General features: G+C 38.3%; 1 protein-coding gene across 1 annotated transcript; it reads left to right on the top strand.

Annotated features, from left to right (window-relative positions):
• Positions 1-343: 343 nt before the first annotated feature.
• LOC122068694 (60S ribosomal export protein NMD3-like) lies at positions 344-10140 on the top strand. Its single transcript, XM_042632572.1, has 3 exons — positions 344-474; positions 992-2579; positions 9562-10140. Exons 1-2 carry the CDS (start codon positions 462-464, stop codon positions 2527-2529), a joined length of 1551 nt encoding a protein of 516 aa, XP_042488506.1. The 5' UTR covers positions 344-461; the 3' UTR covers positions 2530-2579; positions 9562-10140.
• The last annotated feature ends 1074 nt before the right edge of the window (positions 10141-11214 follow it).

Below are 11214 nucleotides of genomic sequence, written 5' to 3'. Positions count from 1 at the left end.
ACTAGAATCACCATGCTATAAAAGGTGGTGTTTGGTTGCAAAATTCCACATAATTAAACACGCATGTGGAATCGTGAATCCTCATTTATTTGGGGGTTTGGCTGTAATTAGTGGCGATCTTGTGCAGAGATATGACTACTAAAGGTTGAGTCATTCGTGAGTTAAGTGATATTGGGCTTAAGACAAGATTCAACCTATCGATTCTATCCCACAACCTAGATTCTATCTAGAATCCCCATCTCGGGTCGGATCGGGAATTCCCAATCCGATCCGCCCACTCTTGAAACCCTGACTACTTGACTAGACCCTAAAAACCTTCTCTCAACTATCGGTTTTCCCTCAAAATATATTGGGACGAAACCTTCGCAGCGAGTTTCGCCTCTACTCTCAAACTCGCATTGCCTCTCGATAATTTGAACAAGAAGAATCGAAGAAGTGAAGCATTAGAGGTCACTGCTCTTATGAATCAACCAAGTAAGGCCTCTCTCTCTCTCTCTCTCTCTCTCTCTCTCTCTCTTCTTCTTCTTCTTCTTCTTCTTCTTCAGACTTATACATAAACGCAGATATCTGAATTCAACAACCCAGAAATCCTATCTTGTTTTCCGATTGCGTCTGCAAAATCCCATTATTTCACTCTCAAAATGGACACAACGGTCTACCCTGTTACTACCGCGTTCACCTCAAATAAATTTCTTTTTCTTAACTCTGATTTCTTGTTTCTGTCATAGATATTCGTAGTAGAAAATGATTTTGTGTGATTTTTTTTCTTTTGGTTATGAAATTGGAGGAATGTGATTCTATGCCTTATTTCCTGCTGGAGTGTTGTTTGATATGAGTATGGACATTCTTTTTTCTCAGTTTCATTTTTTTATTCCATTTTTGGTTGCACAGCTAAAGAAAAATGTTCTTATGGTTTGTTTTTATCCGGCTTTATTGATTAGATTAAATCTCATTCTAATTTATTTCGTGAAACCCATATTTGGATTATAAGCCATGGCTGAAGAAGCAGGTATGTTTCGAGTACATCAGACAATTGGAAGTGTTCTTTGTTGCAAGTGTGGCATGCCAATGGCACCAAATTCTGCAAATATGTGTGTGAAGTGTTTGCGTTCTGAAATTGATATTACAGAAGGTCTACAGAAGCATGTGATCCTAATGCATTGCCCTGAGTGTGACACTTACTTGCAGCCTCCAAGAACTTGGATAAAGGCTCAACTGGAATCGAAGGAACTATTAACATTTTGTGTGAAGAGATTGAAGAACTTGAACAAGGTCAGGTTGGTACATGCTGAGTTTGTTTGGACTGAGCCTCACTCTAAGAGGATCAAGGTGAGACTGAGGGTTCAGAAGGAGGTCCTTAATGGTGCAATACTTGAACAAGCATATGTTGTTGAGTATGTTCAGCAAGACCATATGTGTGAGTCCTGTTCCAGGATTCAGGCCAACCCTGACCAGTGGGTGGCTTCCGTCCAACTCAGGCAGCATGTTTCTCACAGGAGGACCTTCTTCTATTTGGAGCAGGTTATTCTTCGGCACGACGCTGCTACTTCTTGCATAAAAATTACACAGATGGATCAGGGTGTGGACTTCTTTTTTGCTAATAGGAGCCATGCAGTAAAATTTGTAGAGTTCTTGGGGAAAGTTGCCCCTATCAGGAGTCGAAATGATAAACAACTTGTATCCCATGATACTAAGAGCAACAACTACAACTATAAATACACATTCTCTGTTGAGCTTTGCCCGATATGTCGGGAGGATCTGATCTGCCTTCCACCAAAAGTAGCTACTGGTTTGGGAAATTTGGGTCCCCTCGTCTTGTGCACAAAGGTGAGCAACAGCTTGACTTTACTGGATCCTTTTACTCTAAGGCATTCTTTCATGGATGCGGACCAATATTGGAGGGCCTCCTTTGAGTCTCTACTTTCAAGTAGGCAGCTTGTGGAATATATAGTACTGGATGTGGAGCCTGTGTCATCTGAAGTTAATGTTGGAGGCTCAAGATATGCTTTAGCTGATGCCCAAGTGGCCCGTGTATCTGATTTTGGGAAAAATGACAAGATTTTCAATGTAAGAACACATCTTGGCCATATTTTGAACCCTGGGGATTATGCGCTTGGCTATGACCTCTATGGGGCTAACACTAATGATGTTCAACTGGACAAATATAAAGGTCTTATTCTCCCAGAGGCAATTCTAATAAAGAAGAGCTATGAAGAAAAGCGTCAAAAGCGACGTGGGAAGCCTCGTAGTTGGAAGCTTAAATCCCTCAATATGGAGGTAGACAACTCTACCAGAGGTAGAATAGATGAGCAGAAGATGAATAACGAGTACGAAGAGTTCTTGAAAGATTTGGAGGAGAACCCAGAGTTGAGGTTTAATATATCATTGTACCGTAATAAGGAGTACCAACCATCAGAGATGGCATCAATGACTGATGGGGAGGATTTACCTTCTGTCCCGCTGGAGGAATTGCTTGCTGATCTTGATCTAGATGATGATGAAGATTTCAACGACAGCATGAGGGAGTGATTGATGCTTCTCCTTTTCAACTGAATTCCATGTTAATTTTTTGTCGATAGGTATGCTATTTTTTTAGCATTATGCTTCATAGATGGCCAATATTCCAAGAATAACCTGTATGAATTTTGCATTGTCTACCATTGATCGATCTCATATTGGAGATGTGATGATGTCAAATCTGTTTAATTCAACCAGCTATTCCGTATCATTGGTATTGTCTTTTCTTCACCCCCCCCCCCTTTTTTTCCTCAGATCTCTTATGGTGAATTTGTCTGTTTTGGGTCAATATCTTCTATTTATGCATCATCATGATTTTCCATACTCAGTGTGAAGACCTTTTTTATTTTATTTTTGCCCCTTTTTGTTTATTTGAAGTGGATGCTTCAAAGTTTCTATAAGCTGTCCATCGTTGTTGATATATTGCCACATATACTCCTTGGTTATGACAGTTTAGTTTTGGTAGCCTATGGATCATGAGCTGGTTGAATGCTACAATACATGAGATCTGCCCGGTCATTTCAACTGATGAAGTGAGGGGGCATGTTGAGAATTTTGAACATTGTAATTAGAAGCTGTTTAGTTATGATATCTAAGATCAGTGTGCTTTATCAAACCATACGATATTTAGTCGAGAAATTATGGTTGACATATCAACTAGTAACAATTCCTTCAGACTGTCTCAATGAATTTTAAGTCTCTGATTTGTTTTATATATATATATATATATAGTTTTCTGATGATTACTTTTTTGTTTGTTAATTGTATATCATATTTTCAACTAACTTATTTTGTACCTTCTGTATCTAGCAATTGTTTCATTTTATTTTTTATTTTATTAGGAAAATTGGTTTTATTTATAAGAGATTTAAAGCATTAAAGCATTAAAGCATTAAAGCATTAAAGCATTAAAGTTAAAATGTGTGCGTATGTAACCAAGAGTTGAAAACAACAAACAGCTCATAAATCTACTGTAGGATCCTGACATACACACTTCTGCTTCCGTTAATTGATTAAGTGAAGTTTTTAGACCTTGTATCTCCCAAGAAAAACGTATTGTGCAGTTAAACAAAAACTTATATTTACATTTTGCATTGGATTGTTTTCACATCCTACTGGTACCATCTTAGAACTTGGTCTTTTGTGCAAGGACCTGATGTTAGAAGTAAATCCTACATTTAACCACAAGGGCAAGTAATTTTGATGGAAAGGATCACAGTAATAGCAAGAGAGGATTGTTGTAAAAGAAGGGCAAACACATAAATAAATAAATATATATATATATATATATATGATACACTTTAATTTCATTGCACCATCTCTTCCTCTTTTGCTTTGGCTGCCCTCCTGTTGCAAATAGATTCCATGGCTTGAAGTAGAGCCGTAGGAGTCCTAAAGGGCTAGTAATGTAGGAGTAGATTACAAGAGACTAACCGCCACAATGTATAACCCCAAACAATATACAAGTAACACAATTCCCAAACCCAGAAAAAAGAATCAAAGCAAGAGGAGAGAGAAAGACCTGCACAGGGTCCAAGAGAGGGACCTGCGGCTGGCTGGGTAGAGCTCAGATGGAGCTCTTCTTCTGGTCGATGGCTGGCCTAGGAGTGAAGAACAAAACCTCCAAATTTGAGCTGATTCTGTCCGCTGGTCTAGAAGTTACAATGGTTCTTGATTTTAGGGTTTTAAGAGGGAGAACCAGGGAGATCTTTCAAGAACCAATGCTAACCTGCTTGGACAGACCTGATAAGAGAATCGATGGTCCCTTGGGCTGTGAGGAACAGCTGCTGGAAAGGACAGATCGATCAGAGGTCTGAAGAAGAAGATGTGGAGGTCGATTGGTCTTCCAAACTGGATCCTTTGCTGGCTGATTCTGATTCTAACAGTACTGGACAGATCTGACTTCTCTTGAATGCTAAAGGCAATATCAGTGAACAATGATAGTAAATAAGAACAGAACCTAAAGGCAGAAAATAAAGAAGAGAACAAGGGAAAGGTGGGAGAGGAGTGGCCGTCTTGGCCTGGGCTTCTCACCCACAGCTATCCCAGCTGTTCTAAAACAATTGACTGCAAACTTTGTTTATTCAAATCTGAGAAATAACAGTACATATGCCTCTTTATTTATAGAGGGGAAGTTTACAATCATGATATAACTAGGAGCTAGTTTCCAAAGTAATGTAGACTAGGATAGGGAGTCTAACAAAGTTTCAACTGCAGAAACTTCTAATCAAAGAACAACCACCCAACACCAAGTAATGCAACAACAGAAACAATAGTAAAGCTGAAATCAATAACAAAGATCAGCCCTATCGATCTCAGAGTTTCAGAATTTCTGTGGCTGAATAGAGATCAGGAAAACAGAGGCTTAATGTTCCAATAACAGAGGCTGAACCATGAGAAAACAACTACCAATTTAATGCACCAACAGCTAGAACAATCGTACCAAAATTCTGGACAGAAGTGGGTTAGAATAGAGGTCGACCAGGTTAGGGAGATTTAATATAACAGACAATTCCCTGGTCTGATCACTCAAAAATTTAGATCGATTCATCCTCTCAGCAGGGGCAACACTCGATCCAAAGAGTGAAGCCATCAGGTGGCTGGGTGCTTAGATAAGTACAGTTTGATGGGGAGAAAACCTGGAATTCTAAAACCCAGAATTTGCAGAGAAATCAGATCACTTACCTGAGATGGCTGAGGAAGAACAGTAGTAAAAGAAAACCAGAATATAAGAAGGATCCACTCGGGCTTCTCACCGCAGAGTGTCGACCAGATCAAACACCAGTCCCTTGTTCTATGATCAGACACATAGAATACCCAGCAAAACCATTACAACAACGGCAGCAAGAAATAGTTTATTCATCAAATCATGGGCTACTAATGAGAGCCCTCCTTTATTTATAATAGTGATGGGGGGTTACATGAAATAGAAACTAACTTTAGTTTTCAAAAACTGAAATAGAAACTTACAAAATAGAAGGTCCTCTAGTTACTAAAACTGGAAATAGAAACTAGGAATTAAATAAACTAAATTTAGAAACTAAATAAACTAAATTTAGAAACTAAATAACCCCATCAATGCCCAACTAAAAAAGGAAACTAACTAGTAATCCCGTATGCATCCTTAGAGCCCCTCTTTTAGACCCTTAAAAGTGGCCCAATACACTCCAAATCACATGGACTGAAGGCCCAACACATATACAACCCAACCCTAGGCATATTTCTAATAAAACAAGCTTATTTTGGTTATTAATCTGCATCATAAAAAGGACTAGACACTCCTACTATAACTAGGAATTCAAAATAGATTAGGACTTGATTTTCTAACTCCAACATGGAGTAGACAACTTAAACTAATAGCCCACAAGGGACTTTACAACCGATGGGCCCAATGGGCCTTTATTGACTAAACAGTTAATTAATTAATTAAAGCTTAATCAATGGGCCCAATGGGCCCTTATTCCTATTTATTAACTTGGCCACTCAGATGGACCAAGTATGGATCGATAGGCCCTTCTTGGCTGCACCTTTCTTTCTCTAATAGCTCTTTTCATAATGTGGATCTACATCAGTTAGGCCCTTATGCTACACATAAATTTATATGGATGTTCCTCTTGGCTTTGCCTCCTTCTAGTGTCGGACGTGTCTGCAAGTTGAAGAAGTCGTTTTACTGCGTCAAGCAGTCTATTAGGGTAGAGTTTGGCCGATTCATGAAAGCTATAATAAGCTTTGGATATAGGCAGAGTCAAGCTGATCGCACCTTATTCACAAAGGAGAAAGGTAACCAAGTCACTGCTTTGATTGTCTATGCTGACGATATTATGATTAGTGGTAACAATGATGAGATCTCCAACCTTAAGGCCTTACTAGCAATAGAGTTCGAGACTAAGGGCCTAGGACCCCTTCGGTATTTTCTTGGGATTAAAGTGGCTAGATCAAACAGAGGTATCTTCGTTTTCCAAAGGAAGTATGTTTTGGATCTCCTTAGTGAGACATGTATGCTTGGGTGCAAGCCTGCAGATGCCCCTATGGAGGTTAATCATTAGCTGAGCAGTGCAGTGGGCTACTCTATTGATAAAGAGTAGTATCAGAGACTTGGCTATCTGATCTACCTGTCCCACACCAGGCCTAATATTGCTTGATGTGGGTATTGTTAGCCGTTTTCTTCATGATCCTAAGATACCTCACCTTGATGCTATGTATTGGATCCTACAGTACTTGAAATCCACTTCAACAAAGGGCATTTTGTATTCTAATCAGGGGCACTTGAAGATTGAGGCTTTTACTGATGTTGAATGGGATGGATCTATTGATGATCGCCGATCTACCACTGGGTATTGTACTTCCTTGGAGGGAACCTTGTTACTTGGCTAAGCAAGAAACAATCCGTGGTATCTTGGTCTAGTGCTGAGGCCGAATATCGCGCAATGGCCCAAGGGATTTGTGAGCTGGTCTGGCTTAAGGGCCTACTGAGTGATCTCTGAGTTAATGTTGAAGGTCCTATGCATTTGTATTGTGATAACAAGGCGGCCATCAACATCCTCCACAACCATGTTCAACATGATAGGACCAAGCATATTGAGATTGATAGACACTTCATCAAAGAGAAGTTTGACGAAGGGACTGTCGGCATTCCCTTTGTTAATACTGCAAGCCAGTTAGTTGATGTATTTACCAAGGCTGTTCACTGTAAGGAATTTAATCATCTCATCTCCAAGTTGGACATGTATGATATATTTGCACCAACTTGAGGGGGAGTGTTGAGATGACCGTAGTTAGTTTTATTTTTACCTTGGTTAAGTATTATTATTTACTATTTACCGTAGTAAGTCTGGTAGATAGGGACGCTTAGTCAGCATTACTCTACTTTCCTTGTTTGATTTATTGTAATCTTCTTATAAATAAGAAAGACCTCTATCATTACTGACAAGTCGAATCATTCCCTAATTTTTGATTCTCAACTCCTCCTTTCTTCTATTTTGCTAAAAATGCTTCGGGATTTAATATTCCCCACTAATTCCTAGTAGGCTAGCACTGTTGAGGTTGATAATTTTTTAGCCTAAGACTCAGACTTGGTACTTTGACTCAAATTGCACATCTAGCAACTTCCATGACCCATAAAGACTTCATTAGTAAAGAAACTTAAATCTCAAAATATGCATTCCTGACCCACACATTCTAGTGCATGTGTCATTAAGCATTTTGGTGGTCATCAAATACTAGATAAAAGATTAAATTTAGTGGTTCTCCTAATAAGGGAAAGTTTTATAGGATAATTGTATGACCACCTATGATGTATGGGGAGGAATGTTAGGTAATTAAGAAGTGTCATTTAGATGGGGCGGAATGTTGGGTAATATTAGGAAGCTATGTGTAGAAGAGGTGAGGATTTTAGGGTGGATATGCTGAAAAACTAGGAAGGATGAACTAAGGAATGAATATATTAGAGCTTATTTAAGGGTTGCCCGATCAATGACAAGCTTCGAGAAAGTCATTTGAGGTGGTATGGCCGTATGGCCATGTTCAATGGAGGCCTGGGGATGCCCCAGTAAGGAGGAGTGATCTGATTCCGATTGAAGGAGCTAAGAGAGTTAGGGGTAGGCCTAAAATGACCATAGGATTAGTAGTGAGAATGGCATGCACTCTTGTCCCAAGTATGACCTCAGATAGAGCCGATTGGAGGGCAAGATAGCTTAGATTTTCCTGACTTGCTGGTGCTGGGCCTCTTTCCTTATTTTTCCTACTTTCGTGGCTCCTATATTGTTTTTGCACGGATCTATGTAGCCAGCCCTATTAGGTTGGGATTAGGCTGAGTTTTTTGTGTTGTTGTTCCTAGCATAGTGATGTTGGTAAGTCACAAATATGGACTTATTTCAGTGGGAAAAAGCCTTGGGTTGGGCTACATATGTGTTGCTCCAATGGGTTTTCATTGTAATAGGCCACTTTAATGGGCCTCAAATATGGGTAGGAGTTAGGAATACAAGATTTGTCAAGTAAGATAAATCTTTTTCTTGTTACAAGTTAACTAAGTCCTAGAATCATTAGGAATGTGAGTCCAGATTTCATTTTAAGTTTCTGTTCTGTTTTTAGAGTTTTGGTTTGTGTAGTGAGTGCCAAATACTAAGTTGATTTGACTATTCCAAGTAGTCGTTTGAATTCGAAATCAGTTTTACTGTTTGAATCAATTTATTCTATATATAGATGTAGAAGCCTGCGGCATTGGACAAAATATTATGAAATATAGCTTTCAGTTTTCTGATACTTTGGCTGTTGTGGATTCAGTAGTGTGCTTGGTGGATTCCCAGCCTGGTTATCTCTCCTCTGTTTCATTCTTCCATCATTCATAATTCTAGCAGATTCAACAGGTCAGTCTCTCTGTTTTCCTAAGCCAGCGATATTCTATTTTCAACCAGGGTTCAAGCCAACTAATAATTGATATATCTCATTGAGTACTGCTCAGGTTAACCTGAAACTTTATAATAGATATTAGATACTATTTTAGTAGTCCTCCAGTAGTCTGGTAGCATTCTCTGAGTTCTAGTTTTAAGTCCTAATGCAATTAGGATTCTCGTAGTTTGCTGGTTAAGAATCCTAATTGCATTAGGACTTCTCTGTATCTTGTTATTTGTTATCAGAATTTACCAACTTTTTTAGGTCTGTTTTGTTACTAGAATAGACCAGTCCGGCCTGGTTTCTTGCTTGTGCTGATATCTCAGTCTATAGTTATAATTTTCTCCTATTTCTGGTGTACGTTCTCTATTTTGTGATCCTGTGACTACTACTCTCTTGGATTTTTTTGGTTTGGGATTTACTCTACTTATACAGACTGCAGATTATGTTATAAACACAATCTATAAAATACAGCTGTTATGTACAATGTCGATCCAAAACTTGTTTTTCGCACATGCTAAATATCAGTTGACTGGCTAACTTATTACTGCTTATTTATTGTGTTCGTGGTAGTTACAAATTATTTCTGTGAACTAGTAATTATGCTTAATCTTATGCACAATATGACATAATTTAAATTTTCATTGTCTACAGGATCCTGGGAGATCTTTTAGTACTAGGACAAACCTGGTTATCATTTGTTTGTTGGAGAAGCTAGTACCAAGTTTGGAATCTTCCAAGGTTCTATGGTTATCTGCTGCTGGGGTGAAAAAAATTTGAACACCAGGTATAAGTTTGGTCTGTAACTGTGTCTTTCCGAAGAAAGAAAGTCTGAATATTGAGATTTGCATCGGCGTAAGAGGAGCAAGGAATGAATCTTCTTGTTGTGTTGCCTCTTTTCTTTTTTTTTGGGTAAAATTGTGTTCCATCTTAGGAGCATGAACTTCGAAGTAAGTTTTTTTGGAATGCGTTTTTTATTGTATACAATGGAGATTGGATAATCATTTGTTAGTTCAGTTGTTATGATGTTTTTTAACGAAGAGCTGGTGGCTCGGTCCTATGGGTGACTTCTTGGCTGCACACACACACATCTCGGGAATTTTTTTGGAATGCATTTTGTGAGTGTATACAGTGGTTTTGTTTAACTTTGACAAATGGAGATTGGATAACAATTTGTTTGTTAAATTCTTGTTTTGTTCTTTTAATGAAGAGCTGGTGACTCATTCCTATGGATGATTTCTTGTCTGCACACATTTTTTTAGCGTATACAATGGTGTTTGCTTAACTTTGAGCAATGGAGATTGGATGATCATTTGTTAGTTCAGTTCTTGTTGGGATAGTAGTAGTAGTTTTTTTGTTTTTGTTTTTTTTTTTTTTTTTTTTTTTAATTTTTTTATATCAGAGTTAAGAGTTGTTAATAAAAGACTGATTGTTCACAGACATCGTGGCTAGCTATACTGTGCATGAACAGGACCAAGAAGTTTGGTATGATTGGGTTGGGGAGACGCCTAGTGTGGTTAAGAGGCTTATGTTCCTATGAAACTTGCCCCATGTGAGAGATCCATTCCTGCCTGGTTGTTTGTTAGTTCAGTTCTTGTTATGTTTTTGAGGAAATGAACTAACAAGAGTTCTAACTTGATTTTCCATGATTTTTACGTTTTTTAAAAAAATTTCTACCAATAGTTTTCTCGCAGTCAATTCCTTCTTTTTAGCATACTTGCACATTTGAATCCTTTATTTTATTTTTGGTCTTTTCTTCCTTTCAATTCAATATATTTCTTATTTTACTTACATGTACATAATGGTTGTATGCAATCATCCACATGCCATATCCATAATGTCATTTATGCTATCAAATGAAAGCTAGGGCTAACTTTATCTTGATTTCTCAACTTCTTAGCATGCTTGCTTTACATTCAATGTACTAACTGTGCAGAGAAGCTGCATATAGGTATGCGGATTTGACCCCCTTTCCTTTCTGCATCATCTGGAACTAAATAAGCTTTGGGGTCTTGATTGAAATTAGAATCTGCATATGGAATTAGAACCGGGCTACCCCATGATTGTGATTGGATCAGAATTAGGTTGTGATAAACCACGCCTTATGACGAAAGGGGAGCATTACGTCCAATCAAGACAACTTTTTTGCCATGCTTTCCTTTAAATGTATGTGATATTGATGCATATGTATACAAATTTAGTTGGCTCATTAAATAATGCGTGTATTTACCTACTGTTGCAGTCTGATTTTACCAAGTGGACTAGGGTTGCAAAAGGGCCGAGTTGGGCTGGGCTTCTTAAAACCTT

The sequence above is a fragment of the Macadamia integrifolia genome, unplaced genomic scaffold, assembly GCF_013358625.1.
Source record: "Macadamia integrifolia cultivar HAES 741 unplaced genomic scaffold, SCU_Mint_v3 scaffold453, whole genome shotgun sequence".
Taxonomy (NCBI): domain Eukaryota; kingdom Viridiplantae; phylum Streptophyta; class Magnoliopsida; order Proteales; family Proteaceae; genus Macadamia; species Macadamia integrifolia.
This window is presented reverse-complemented; position numbering and strand designations above follow the sequence as displayed.